The sequence below is a fragment of the Epinephelus moara genome, chromosome 6 (assembly GCF_006386435.1).
Source record: "Epinephelus moara isolate mb chromosome 6, YSFRI_EMoa_1.0, whole genome shotgun sequence".
In the NCBI taxonomy this organism is placed as follows: Eukaryota; Metazoa; Chordata; class Actinopteri; order Perciformes; family Serranidae; genus Epinephelus; species Epinephelus moara.
In genome coordinates, this window is record NC_065511.1 from 29,047,267 (window position 1) to 29,062,309 (window position 15,043).

Here is a 15,043-nt window from a genome sequence, read left to right on the forward strand (position 1 = left end):
TCCTTTATTGCAATTTGTTTGTTACTTCCTACCTGGTTGGTGCTGGTGGCAGCAGTACAGCCTGAGAGGGGGCTGATCCTGGAGCCACCACAGCAGCTGTGCCCACTGTAACAGGGAAGGGGCTGGCAGGGTGGACAGCTCCACCCTGAGGCAGCTGGGACTGGACCACAGGCATGGGAGCTATCTGGATGATCTGGCATGGAAAGAAGAAGCCACAAAGAAAGGAGCAGGACAAAAAAAATATGAATGCGCAGCGCAAGTGTTGAGCTGATGATTTAGTTTTACTTTGCATTACAGATTAAAAAAATACACAATTATAATGTTCTCATGTCAGTGTCTCCATTAAAGTGATCACTGACCTTGCTTCCCGTCTGAGCACCGTTCTGGACCGGAAGAGGTGGAGCCACGATGGGAAACTGCTGGGCAGGGGCTGGCGCTGTCCGTACTGTTGCCATGGGAACAAGCATTTTGCCCTGGAGCACTGGAGACTGTGTTTGCACTGAGGCAAAGACAGAGAAAGAGGGAGAATGGGCATTTTTTAGGAGTCACCACATGATAACAGCATGCAATAATATGCATGTTATTATAACTGCAGTTTAAAACTCTCACCTCTAGTTCCCGGGCTGACCACTCCCACTGCTGAGCTGGACGTATATCCTGTCAGTGAACTTGTCCCCTGTTGCTTTCCATTGGCCAGGGACATGTGTGTGGGTGGAGCTGTGGGCAGGTTGAAGATACTGGTTGGCTGGCTGAGCTGCTGAGGTGGGCTCTTGGGGTTTGTGTTGGCAGGTAGGGTGGGCAGGATGTACTGAACTTGTGTGATGGCCTTACCCCCATGTGGTGATATGGAAGAAGCGGGGAGGAACTGGGGCTGAAGCAGGGACAGAGGCAGGGGCCCGTTGGTTTGGCTATGCGGTACTGAAACAGCAGAGGAGGGCAGGGCCTGCTGCTGGGAGGGCTGAGGGTGGTGGGAGGGGGTGATGAGCTGTACAGCAGGTTGAGCAGACAGAGCCCCTCCTAACACCAAATTAGTCACTACACCACCAGGGCCCACGCTTGCACCTACAGGATTGGGTGATGATGAAGAGTAGTACCCACCCCCTGTTGCTGGGACCCCGCCTCCTGATCCTGAACCAATCAGAAGTTGTGGCTGCTGATGGGGAGTCAGGGACTTCCTCTCCGGCGGATGCGGACTGGATGATGTGCCTCCATCTCTGGGTTTACTGGCGATGGGGAGCGGTGTGCTGATAACAGGACGCATGACATTGGTCACCACTGTAGATGCCACCCTTACGGCGCCAATGCCCACCAGTGGGTTCCCCCCAAGTGAACCTACTGATGAGGAAGGATGCCCTCCAGCTGGAGAGGTAGAGATGACAGACTGGCCAGAAGGGAGGGAGAGAGACGAGGCCTGCACTCCTCCACCTCCTCCCTCTCCCATATATGTGTCCTTCCCCTCTCCCTCTCCTCTGTCCTTCCTCCTGTGATCTGAAAACCCTCCCCCTCCTGATCTCCCCTCATCATGGCGCTTGCTGCTGGGGTAGGAGGACAGTGAGACACTTCTGCCATGAGGGGTATGGTGTGCAGAGGATGATAATGCAGAGGAGCAAATGACTGGGGCAAAAACTCTCTGAAAAGGAAGACAGACAGGGAAAATTTGACAAAACATGGATATAACTGAGGGCAAATACACTGAAAAGCTCAGTAACAGGAGAAAAATGATTACTCAAGCTGGTTACCTTTCGATCACTTTCGTCACCAGAACCGTTCTCACTATCGCTGTCCGTCACTCGCTCCTTACACTTAAGATCTATGGAACTGCTGGGATAAGGGTCCTCTGTGGAAAAGACAAATACGCTACAGCTACACTTGACAATCCTTAAAATGTGTAATCCAAATCAAGTTAAGGGGACATTAGTATCTAAAATCAAAACATGAAAGTGGTTAAAAACTGAATGTACTTTAGCGCACCAGTGACACAGGAAGCAGTGCACTAACACTTTAATTAATCTAATTGAACATTCAGTTTCATGAGCTGAGTAGGTTTGATTTCTCACCGATGACATCATCGTCTCCCTCCTCCTCGCAGATGACCATGCGCTCCTCATCACTGGTCATGTCCTCACTGACCCCCCGCTGGGACTGTGACAGGGGTGGGGCATGACTGGAAAACTGACTGCCACCATCCCCACACATCTAGAAAAAAAAAACAGGTAAAGTCAGAGATGCTGTAGCAGAGAAGCTTATGAAACAAGTAGGGCTGACACCTTCATTTGATCAATATGCTCTGGTCTGACCAAATTCTCGACAGACAATCGCTGATGTCACTTTCATAATAAGGCTGTGTGTCCAGTAAGGCGTTTTATTCCCTGCTGAAAACAGTAGACGCTCTTCTGAAAATGCTCAGCTGGGAGTGCAACAGTGCTTTGGAGGTACTGAGTCTTTTTAACTGTGACGCTTTGGTTGCGCCTGGTTGCTATAATATGGAATATTGACAGAGTTAAAAATGTTGGCAAGAAGTACTCGCTCTGGATGAGGGGAAGGCTAAAGCATGTAGGGACAGAAGATGAACGCTCTGGTCTATAAGGCCAACAATAATTATTTCTCCTCCATTGATGTTGTTGTTTCTTAGCATTCGTACAAATAGGATGTGACAGTTGGTCTTTGTGGTATTTGTCCTGTCCCTATTCCAATGTGACTGGACAGCCTGCAAAAATGAGAAAGTAATGAGTGCAGCTTCTGACCCAATGGTGAACATTGTTCAACTCTCTTCACACTAAATGTTTAGCGCTTACCGCCTTGTCAAACTGCTGGGGTTTGTAGCATAGCATAAGTACATGGCACTCACATTGCTAACAATTAAAAAAATACATTGCTTCCAGAAAGAAGAAGAAATAAAAAAACTTTGGTGCACACACAACTCTTTAAGTTAGAGTGCACTCAATGCACTGTGGTCGATTCAGTAAATCTAGAGATAACATACAGATTATCTTTTACCATCGACTAAATGATTGGTCAAGTAGTAGATAGAATTTCAGTCAACCAAGACTTTCTTTGGTTGACTACAGCTCTAACAACAGGTTACTGTGTCTTCTGTGTATTTTCTGTAAAGTGTGAGAGATTTCACACTGAAAAATGCATTTTCACTTTTCCATGTATGGGAAAAGCATGTCTGCCAGAGAAAACTATTTTTGTTGCAGTGACTCCCCTGAAAAACAAACCAGCTTTGTTTTTTTTAAATCAACTCTACAAGTCTGTTTACAAAAACAGCAGCAGAACATTGTTCATGTCTCCAGCAGTGATAATGGTCTCTAATTTACAATATGCAAAATCACGTATTACAAAATCATCTTTCCAGGTCTGTGAGCTGAGCTCCTCTCTTACCTGTGCCAGTTCTGCCAGGGCTTGTGTGTTACCCCTGTCACTCCGCTCCAAGCTGTGCATGGCACTTTGAGAAAAGGCTCGGGGACGGGTAAGCTGGCCCACATGACCTTCTCCTGTACTCCTTTCAGACACGCCCACAAGACCTGGACCAACCCCCTTCAGCTCCACAGAATGGGGCTCTATCATGGGGCAAAAAGAGGACTGTTAGAGGACTGCAATAAGAACACCCTAAATTACACAATAAAGAAATATGTTTTATATTGTGAGAGCCAAGTGAAACCAACCTGTGGACTCAGACATGCTCCTCTCTCTGATGTCTTTGCCCCCTGGGACCCCACGGCCCTCAGAGCTAGACTTCTTCCTGTCTTTGTTGCACCACTTCCAGTCTGGGTGGGCCTTAAAGTGGGCCTCTTTTACCTGGGAACAGGAGATGGGACAAGATGAAGGGAGGGAGTGAAAAAAAAAAAAAAAAATATATATATATATATATATATATATATATATATATATATATATAGTATATGTACAGAAGCATTGTGTCTGCACATGCATCTGTGTACCTGGAAGGCCAAATCATGGTACTTTTGTTTCTCCTTCGGCCCAAGGGCATACCACCACTCCCCAAGAATCTTGCTGACTGTCCTGTTGTCCTGATTTGGGTGCCGCTGGTGCACCAATGCTCGATGACGCTTACTGAAAATCATAAATGCATTCATTGGTCTCCGGATGTGGTCCTTCTCCCTCTGAAAGAGTGAGCAAGAAAGATATAGAGATATTATTTAGTGAGATGAGCATTAAGCATTTGATGTTCTAGTTAGAGCAGTGAAAAGACTACCTTTCCAGGGCTGCTCTTATCTCCATCTTTGGGCAGTGCACTAAGGGACTGAGTGCGCCTCTTCACTGGTGATGTAGAGAGTGGTGGCTCTGGTACAACTCCTGGCAGGAAGCTGAAGGAAATAAAAGCAGCCGTCTGTTTGTTATCTTTATTAGATATTTTCCTTGGGGACAATATGCACATACAGGCATACAATTTCTTTTTCCCTCTTTAATATTTAAAACGGGGAAATTTTCAACTTCGTAACTAGTGTGATTTATCTTAGAGCTGCAAGTCTATCAGATGTAGACACAGAGTACAAGTGGTTCATCTCCCATGAGATACATCAGAGCAGATTCAGCAGATAGCTCATCCATTTCAATGGCTGACAGCCTGGCCACTGCCTTTCATATAGTGATAGAGCCCAGAGATGGAATGCTTTTGTTCCCATCTGCTTTGTTCTGGCATTGAGCTCTTCTGCCCAAATTAGCGCGAGGATACAGAAAATATCACACTCCCATACTGTATGTGTGGGTACACAGTACCACACAGAAAATTACTGTGAAGGCTGACTAGGACAAATACATAACCACTTTTTATATACGGACACTGTCAAGGGTATATGTGCAGTGTGTAACTTTGTGCATTTGTGTAATCTCACAGCTTTTAACACTGTAAAACAAAGAAAAAGAAAAAACTGCACTCACGGGTCATCCACGTCACTCTCTGTCTCACTGTCAGGCCTCTCTGCATCTCCTTTCTCCTTCTCTGGAGGCGGCTCCTCAGAGGAGGGAGGAGGCCGGGATGGAGGACCTCTCTCTACAATGGGAGGAGGCTCTGCAGGCTCCTGTGGCGGCGCTGCCACCCCCTGACACTCTGAGGAAGAACAACAAAGATACATATTCCTTCAGGGTGAAGTAAACAATACATGGTATTAAAAACAGCATTAAAATCCAAACACGATTACACATTTCCTACAGCCATTAAGTCAGACATAAATGTATTCAGTACCTGTCTTTAGACTGGCTGCTTGGGGGTGGTTGACTGGGTGCTGGCCCTCTCCTGGCTGAGAAGAAGCATCTGATTGGGTGGGTGCCAGGAAAGGGACCAATGAATGCCAGGGGAAGACTGGGACTGACCGGGGCTCTACATTGGTCCACACTGCAGAGGAAAACAGCACTGTTTATGACAAACAGCCAGCATCATCTGATGTCCAGAGATTCATCAAACACTTCCCTTCTCAGAAACCACATTCAAAGGAACAAGGCCTTCTTGCTTTCAGATTACCAAGATGTTATTTCCTTATTTGGGAAATCAGGAACCTCAGTGCAACACTTCAACCACAGATACATTCATACTCCAATCACCATCCCTTATCATTTCTTACAATTAGTTTGCAATACTACCATACATATTTTTTTTAATCATTTTTGAGTGATAGAAACACAAATACACTTAATTAAGCGTCAGACTAGAGCTCAACGCTTTGTTGTTAACTCCTTATGATAGACAGCACTACTAGCTTTTATTTGAGGCATCTAATAAGGGTCCAGATAACACCTGGATCACTAGGTGAATCCAATTAACTACGAGGCACGATACAACAATATCAGTACTTTGAGAACTACAGTGAATATCAGTGCTGCCACAGTATCCCACCTCCAGCCACTTAACTGGTTAAATCACTCCAACAACAGCAGATGTACAAAAGGACTCTCTGTTCTCAATAACAGGCTGGATGGAGAACAGAAGCTCGTACACTCTGAACCCCCATAAATAAGCAAGGCATATTATCTTTATTACCATAATTGAAAGAAATATTTTAAGAAGGATGCTTCTCCCAAAAACTTTGAAGTAACAAAATATGTCTGCTATATGCCTTCAAAAATAGCTTCTGTCTAATATTAATTCTACACAGGGGATTACATCATAGTACAAGTCAATAATAATCAAGTATTGCTGTATGTTTACAGATCTGGGAAAAGGATACTGTATTCTCACACAAACAGTAAAGTAAGTGACACGGACTAACCAAACATGCTTAATCCTTGTCGGAGATACTGAGGATTCTCTGATGAGAACATGATTGAATGAAATCCTTGATGTTTATCCCAAGAAAAGAATAATAATAATAATAATAATATGTCCTTTTGAAATCTCTCCTCTACAACACACAGAAATCCAGGTGAAGCAGCATCTTCAATCCAAACTCTCGAGCTGATATTGCTGGGATGCTCACAGATGACGACAGGTGCTCAATGGTGTCTGTATCCGTTTCATCCCTACTGGTTGCGGTCATCATTCACAGTAATTACTGCATCATGAGGATTTTAAGATGTGGCATGTAGAGGGATCCTTGTTTTTAATTCCGATGCGAGTTGAAATGAAATATGTCTGTCAAGTAGAGTCCATCTCTCCGTATCGCAGAATGCCGCAATCTAATAACGCACATGTAACAAACATCAGTGGACAAAATGTACTATAAACGATTGCAATACATCACAAAACTTAAGTTAGATTGGTAAAAATGCAACAGTGTATTGACGACCCACTGAAACGATGATTATGATCGAAGGCAAGGTTCCTCCTCCCTTTGGTCTAATTACCCCCGATGCCCTCTCTCCCTGTTTGTTTACATTACTACAGCAGCTTGGTCATGAAGGGGTTAACAAGGCCTCTAGCCCATCCACGGCCTGGATTAAAACATCCGTCCGGAAACTACGCAGTCTTTCTGGGCCATGTCAAACATTGCTCTGCGCTACAACACAGTTGCAGACAGGTGGGTTTGGCAGCTCTAATAAAGCACATACAGCCCTCGAGTGTAAACGCTGGAGGGTTGCTGTAAAGAGGGACCGTATCGATCAGGCTAAGCAATACTGCAACCAGCAAATTGAGGCGATCACAGCTAAGGTGATCCGTCTAACTTGGAGGAAGAGCGGCGAGAGACACTGGTTGTTGTCCAAGTGTACACTGTTTACTCACACACCGACTTTAACACTTGGCGATTCATATATTAAACCAACAGAGACGCTAAATTAGCTGCCTCTTGCAACAGCCGGAGCCTCAAGTGCACCGCTCCAAATTGGACCAACCTCTCGGGAACGCCCCTGGTCGTGCACCCGCCGCACAGACAGAGGCAAAAGAAACGATATTGTTCTCATGTCTCAACTACAAAGGCGTATTCACATGTACTGGCTGCCAAAATAATCCGGCTAGCACTGTTTGATAAGTGCATTACACCAAATACTAACTTGTTTTTCCCATCACCTGCCCCCAGAATTGTACCATGCACCTGACTTAACCTGGCAGTTTAGTTAACACCTGCCAAGATCCAAAATCGCCTATAAAAGGATAGCGACCAACTTGGGTTTATCCGTGTTTACTAGGCATTAGCAGATGTCGTTGACTGTAAATCTGGTGCATTCATCCATCACCCAGTGCTTACAAGCTCGCTATCCATCGGTTTGGTTATCAAGAGAGCAAGCAAACACTATCGTCTCCACTACAACCTCAGCTGGTCTCTGTACAGCCTCCAATTCACCAGCTCCTGTCCTACCTGGCCAATCTGGCCACAGACCTGACGTTAGCTAGCAACTGATGAGTCTACAACACAGGGATAAAAGCGACCACGGTGAGGACTACTGGCTCCGGTCGGCGAGCAGAAACAGGGTGATGAATCGCAGTTGTTTCTCCTCCTCAAGGCAGCAAAAGAGCGGCTGGTTGGAGATGAATACTGGACCTGAACCCGACGGGGGGGGGCTTCACGAGAAGCGATACTGTAACGTTAGGTTAAAGCCGTTGGTGAGATCCGTCCGTCTGCAGCAGGTTAGCTAGCCACTTCGTGCGGACGACATCGGCGCGCACACCGTCCAGTGTGGTTAATACTTGGTGTTACGAGTGTTGTTTTGGTCCAGAAAAGTCCTCGTACAGCATCTCCACAGCTCCCAGCCCAAATTTACTCCCTTATTTTTGTCTTGTTCTCTCTCTCTCGCAAGCCTTGGCCCTTTCTTTCTCTTTCCCTCCCTCTTCCTCTTGTTGTAAACTAGGCTGCTTGCCCCCCCCTTCACTCGCCCCCCTCCCCTTCTCGTCCTGTCAACCTCGCCCAGCCTTGTCCCGCCCTCCTCGGCGAATCCCGCTCGCCTATTGGCTGAAACAGATAGCTGTCATCTGCCCGCCGCGAGCCCTGATTGGTCAGAGTGTGCACTGGAATGCCAGTCATATGCAAATTTCACCCGGCTTCACCACCGACGGCTCTTATTACCACAAAAACCGCGCTTATCTTAAATAAACAAATCCAATAAATAAAAAAATACAAAGTAGTTCTACTGTATCTATACGGAAACACCAGCTGGTTCTCAGTTAATACTCCAAAAATGTGTATTTTTGTGTTTCTTTCAGTAAGCCCACCCCTCACTCATGTCATTGGTGCAGGAGTCGTAGTAAACCTTGACTGACGCGTGCACCCACCAATCAAAAGCCGACACTCAGATGTAGGCCAACCAATGGCTTAACAGAAGTTAGTCAAGATCCCTCCCTCTTACAAATGCTCGGCTGAAGCTGTAATACCCATAAAGACCATCCGATGCAGGAAGGCGCTAGTGAGCTATCTACTGTTTACTTTCCACGCTGCTTTTGGTCTTTTTATGCAATCTGCACAGGGGGTGGATGGTCATGAGGGCGCTGGGGTCAAGATGACAAAGCACATTCACACCCATTAAACCTATATGACTATGTCTGCTATTCATGTGTTTTCTCCAGAGTTGTTACACTCAAACATAAATGCTGAGTGTATTATTAAATCAGCAATATTCATTTGTGAGAGAGGATTATAAAACCATTTCTCTGGTAATACTACTTTGCTTTTAGGAACACAGCTAACAGTGGGGAGGCAAGTGATGTAATTTTCCAGCATTAAAAGCCCTTTCAAATCCCCAAACATTTTTTCCATCTCTCCATCATGTAAATGTGCCTCCTCCAGACAGAATTTAAAATGTTCTGATGCAACACTCGCAGGGACACGGAGAGAGGGAGAAAGAGAGAGACGAAGAAGAAGAAAAAGAAGAAGAGGAGAATTGAAGACATAAGAGTAGGGGTGGTTAGAAAGAGAGGGAAAATGGGTGGAGAGGACCAGAGGGTAAAAATAGACTGAGAGTCATTTTCAGCAGGAGAGGCAGGGAGGGAGGCCTGGAGGAGGAGGGTGGGTGGGTTGGAGAGAAAACAACTTGTGAAAACAGAACTTCTCTTAAAGGGAGGAAGGGCGAGGGGGGGGCAGAGGGAGACAAAGAGAAAGCATTTAAATACACCTATATATTGTTTAGGTACGACACAGTTGCGACAAAGAGGAAGAAGTCTGGTACGCATGATTTGGTTTCCCGTCATACTGCGTGAGTCAAGAAGTCATGCTCAGCTTAGCGCATCTATCCATAAGACAAATACAATACTGGGAGGGACTTAATTACCACTACCAGCCAGTCAGCTCATCAGGAGCTTGGTAACTGACCAATAAGGTTGTGAGAGCCACTGGCAGCTGCTGTCCTCAGTAGTAAAAAAAGTTAACCCTCTCAGTCCTGGGTTTCATTTCTCAAAGAAAAAAACACTGAAAAATCTAAATTTGGTTCTGTCACCTATACAAGACAAAAGAAATATTCTAGCATCTCACACAAAGAGGAGCATATTTAAGGTGCATCTAAGCTCCTTTGACTGTATCTTGTCAGGTCATTAGCATCAGTAAAGCATCTTACATCATGTAAAATTACAGGGTGACTGTCTATTCTTCTTTTAAGACCTGAGGTTTCCAGACAGGGTTAAACTAATAGGCATTAGAAGAAGAGATAAAGAGAGGGAGAGTAAGAGATTAAGGCTTATCAAATGCACCAAGGACTCAACAAGTAAACCCAGCGAGCACAATGTGTTAAATGGAGGGAGCTGGGCAGCTTGGCCGTGTGAGTGAAAGGAAAAGAGGGCGAAAGAGGGCAGGGGTGGGGATGAGGGATTACTGTGGCTGCTCAGTGGTTACAACCCTGGGTAAACATTACAAGCTCTTGGTAATGAACTTCATCTGACCAATTATTCAGAGCAGAGTAATCAGATTTTCCTGTTGCCTGCTTTGAATACGCCTGAATTCTGGATTGATTTAAAAATACAGCAAACACATTTGAGTAACAGTCACACTTGAGTCACTTAAGAGGTAATTTCAACTGTCACATAACAGCTATTAGATCACAAAAGATGCAAGTTAAGATAATCTGTTAAATGCATGCATGTAAAGTTGCAAAGAGGTGGTGAGGTGGATATGAGACAATGGTGGGAAACTACAGAATTCTAGCGCTTACTCATATATAAAAGAGATAAGCACTGGAGACCGGCAAGAGTAAGAGAGGTGTGAAAAAAACAGTAGAAGAGAAATTCCCCCTCAGCTGAGCTTAACTATCTCTTCCTGCTGCTGTGCTGGCAGTGCAATATCTGTGTAGGTGTTCAGCATCTTTCATTGGCTGTCTCCTCTTACAGACATCATGCTTTTTAATGTGCGTATGTATGCATGTCTCTACCCCCCCAATTACATCTGTCAAACGCCACGTGACTTCACACAAGAAACTTTTCCTCCTCCTCTTTACCTACGCTGGCACCGTGCAGGCGGAGCGCCGCCTTCGCTCACTCTCCCATCCCATCTCTCTCATCCCTTAATTCATCTTCCACCCCTGTGCTCTGTGTCTCTCCCTCCCACAACCCACCATTTGCTCCGTCCAATTATAACTCGATCCACCAGTCCTTTGCAGTTACCATGGCAACAGCTATGTTGGGCACAGGTCCCCGTGTCGCCTGTGGTCACCAGTCTGCCACTGACCATTACCATCTATTGAATCAAGATAAAGTTAACCAATCATTTTTACATGGCTTAAGGACGCCCAGAGGGATGGCTTTGTGATACGAAGAGGAGATTTTTTTTTTAACGCTAAACTCGACCATCATTTGTTCTAGTTTTATTTAGAGCAGAAAAAACAACTCATACTCCTTTTTTTGTTATATGTTGCAAAGAGAAGACCCCACTGCTGTGTACTGAGAACAATTAAATAACGTTTACTGGGAGCTGAATAGATTTCATCACCCACAAATTGCACTTTACACTCATTGGCTACACATGCAGATTCACTGACTCTCTCTTCCCAACAGTGAGTAATTAGCATCGAGGAAAATACATGACAGTTTAAACTTCAGACCAGTGTTCCCTCCATCCACTGTGTGAAGGAACTTGTAATGTTTATGTTTGGCCATCTGGGGGCACTACTTGCCTGCAGATAAATGGCCAATGGATGGGCAGCAGCAGAAAACCAGTGCAAAGACTGTGGAGTGAGAGATGCAAAAGGAGAGGAGGAGAGTGGGATGAAGGAGAGAAAAGACATTCCTGAGCTAAACAAAAACTCTTCTCATTCCAAACTTTGGGATGTGAGGAACACATGCAAACTGTGATCTCCTGAGAACAATCAATGTCGGTTCAACTGAGACCCCGAAGAAGCAAATCTGAATATCGTTCCAACTTTACATGCATGCAGTCAAAGTCTTGGAGCCACCTCAGACTGAGGAGCCCCACTGCACCAGCGCATTTTGAGAATCTCCCTAAAGTGTGCTTCGCCCAATAGGAAATAGGATTATCGTTGCACATGACTTTTGTGGTAAGTCTTGAGGGCTTCACATGCGCTTTGGTGCCAGTCTAGATGGCTGTGTGATCCAGATGTGGTTGTTGCCATGGCCAGGGAGGATATGCAGGGCTTTAAGCGTTACGTAAAGCAGGGGCGGGAGGGAGTGGGGATGTTATTCCCGGGTATCCGTATCCGGGTAGACCAGGATGAAGAGAGCGAAATGGAGAGGAGGGGAAGCGAAAACACTGCAATGCGATGGAGCAAAGGGTTAAAACGAATGTGTCATAATTTTTTAGAAAGAAAAATAAAAAAGTGAGATGGAGGAAAGCGGGAGGGCAGAGGAACATACGTATGCGGGTGCAAAATAACAGCGCGAAAAAGTGTATTCACGTGTACTTAAGGGAGTGTGACATGTTTACTCAGTGTTGCACAAACTGCGTGAGCATGTGTGTGTGTGTGTGTGAGCGTCATAGAGAGACGGAGATAGAGAATCATGCACACTTAATAATATACAAAGCCTATATTGTAATTTTACTTTCAGTTTTGAGCGTGGGGTACTGACGTATGAGTGACATTGAAGCATAGATCACAACATTCATTGAAGATCCTAAAAGTCCGCAATAAAAGATTTTCTGTTCAAGAAACAATGATGCTAATAATAATAATCATGCAGCGCAGTATGTGAGATGCCGAGCAGTTTCACTATGTGATCATACAGAGAAAGCTGGTGTTTCTCTTGAACAACAATCACACATTTAAGACCTTGGCAGCAAGAAAGTCATCGAGATCCTCTCTATAAAAAGGACACCGTACACATTTTCCTCACTGATTCCAGAGCTAGATTCATTTAAGTTGCCAATCAAGAATGCAACAAACGTAAAATATATAAATAAATGCTCATAATAAAGGTTGTAATTTTCCAAATAACAGAAAACAGTAGCAGGAGTGGAAATAGCTGTTATAAATATAAGGAATATTTGATCTGGAACATTTCACTCACTGCTTAAATAATTCAGAGGAAACCCTCCCATTATCCAGCATCGTTTCTGTTTTAGGGAATTGACTAAAAGAAGGACAAACGAGGAGCCACCGATAATGTGTTGGTGTGTAAACACATGTGAGCGTGTTGAAGTTCCTCCTCTCTCAGTGGAAAGTGACACAAGCACACGTGCCCCCCCCCCNTAGCTGTTATAAATATAAGGAATATTTGATCTGGAACATTTCACTCACTGCTTAAATAATTCAGAGGAAACCCTCCCATTATCCAGCATCGTTTCTGTTTTAGGGAATTGACTAAAAGAAGGACAAACGAGGAGCCACCGATAATGTGTTGGTGTGTAAACACATGTGAGCGTGTTGAAGTTCCTCCTCTCTCAGTGGAAAGTGACACAAGCACACGTGCCCCCCCCCCCCTTACACACACACACACACACATAGATACACACAAACACACACGCAAATACAGGGGCTGCTATTTCTATTTGTGAATATTCTGTGTTATGTACAGGCTACATCAGTGTGATGTTTGCTTTGTTGCCATGGCAACAGACGTTTGGCGCTCACACATCATATCCGGTGCTCAATGATTGACGCTTGGTTACTCTGTCTCACTCACACTCACACTCACTCACACACACACACACACACACACACACACACACTGCATGCAACACACACGTCACACCATTACAAAAAAAAAAAGGTCTCATCCTTCACCTTGTCACTGACACTTTTCTGCCTGCTCATTTAACCGTTCTGATTTTACAGGAAGTTACGGGGACGCTTGAAAAATTTACCAACTCTTTAGCGCGTCTCAGGTGGGGAGAGCACACACACTCACACACACACACACACACAGAACACACGCAGCTTTGTCTTAAAGTGTGTGACAGTGCGGAGCTTAACTGAGCTGGGCGATTGACGCCTTATTTCTGAGTACATGAACAAATACACAGAATATAAATGTGCACCGTATGTGCAGGGTTATAATGTACGTAACACAGACAAGAGAGGAGGAATTCATAGACTTCTTCTCTCTGAACTGTATGAAATTTATTAACCTGCTCCCTTCGTCTTACATATCACGGTCTCTTTGTCTTCTTACACATTAAATCTGCAGTTTAAGTTCTGTGAAGTGTTGGAACTATATTGCTTTGCTGAAATATTGTCCTTTTATTAACTGCCAGAGATTTCAGTGATTTCATTCACTCCTGATGAAATGAAAGTTCCTCCCTGACCGCTGGAACATTTAGTTGACACATTTTATTTATTCATCTAATTTTTCGCTTCAATTAAAAGGCTTGATGTATCCTTGAGTTTCCCATGTCAACATGTCGTCACTGATGAGTTGTTATCAGATGCAGGAGAATTTTTCATAATCTGGGTTTCATGCAACATGTTTTTAGTGCTTTCACCCTCATATGAACATAATGCTGACTGATCAAATGCGTGTACTTTTTGGCATACATATGATCAAGTTTATTCTGATACTCGATGTGTACTATTTGTTACCATTACACAATGATATACAAATGCAAATATTCTTCAAGATCAAGCAGTGTCAACATTATTTCTCCAGAGAGTTTTAAGTACCAGTTCCTTTTTGTGAAACAATTCCCAATGAATTAATTTTTTAAAGAATGACAAGATTTTTATCATAATATATTCTACCACAAACATAATTACGACAATATATATATATACATATATATATATATAAAAACTTAAAAGAAAATTATCTGTTTTTCATTTGCTCATATTTCACAAGCTGTTAAGAGGACACCAACACCTACACAAACTTGCAAATCACAAACATACCACACGTGTGATTGCACACACACAGGCGATTGGTGTTTCCTACTTTCCCTCGTCTTTCACACTCTCCTATGACCATATGCAAGAGCTCACACAACCTTTCTAACTCCACAGCAAACACCCTCGTGTGCTCCTCGCTCAAAGATCAAAATAAATGCACACGCACGCTGGCAAGTGTTCATGCACTCACACAAAGAGATGCTATTCATTCATTCGGCGTCTTTTCAGATGAAAAAAAGAGGGGGATCTGAGGAGGGACCGTACACTCAAAATGACAGCGTTCCCTTTCCTGTCCACTTCTCTGTCACACTTGTGAATGTCCACACAGCGATACGTACATACACACTGTGGGCAAACGGCTCTGGTGAGGTGAATTACACTAACTGATACTATG

The 15,043-nt window shown here is 44.3% G+C and overlaps 1 protein-coding gene across 1 annotated transcript in view; it reads right to left on the bottom strand.

Moving 5' to 3' along the window:
• Positions 1-15,043, bottom strand: part of cicb (capicua transcriptional repressor b) — a 39,035-nt gene that overhangs the window by 10,275 nt on the left and 13,717 nt on the right. Inside the window, exons 3-13 of the mRNA XM_050047294.1 lie at positions 5,210-5,359; positions 4,906-5,074; positions 4,220-4,331; positions 3,945-4,127; positions 3,669-3,801; positions 3,385-3,563; positions 2,058-2,196; positions 1,740-1,837; positions 610-1,630; positions 360-499; positions 33-193 (exon numbers count right to left, since the gene is read on the bottom strand). Of these exons, the coding sequence (XP_049903251.1) occupies positions 33-193; positions 360-499; positions 610-1,630; positions 1,740-1,837; positions 2,058-2,196; positions 3,385-3,563; positions 3,669-3,801; positions 3,945-4,127; positions 4,220-4,331; positions 4,906-5,074; positions 5,210-5,359 (2,485 nt within the window). The remainder of the gene's footprint in view (positions 1-32; positions 194-359; positions 500-609; positions 1,631-1,739; positions 1,838-2,057; positions 2,197-3,384; positions 3,564-3,668; positions 3,802-3,944; positions 4,128-4,219; positions 4,332-4,905; positions 5,075-5,209; positions 5,360-15,043) is intronic.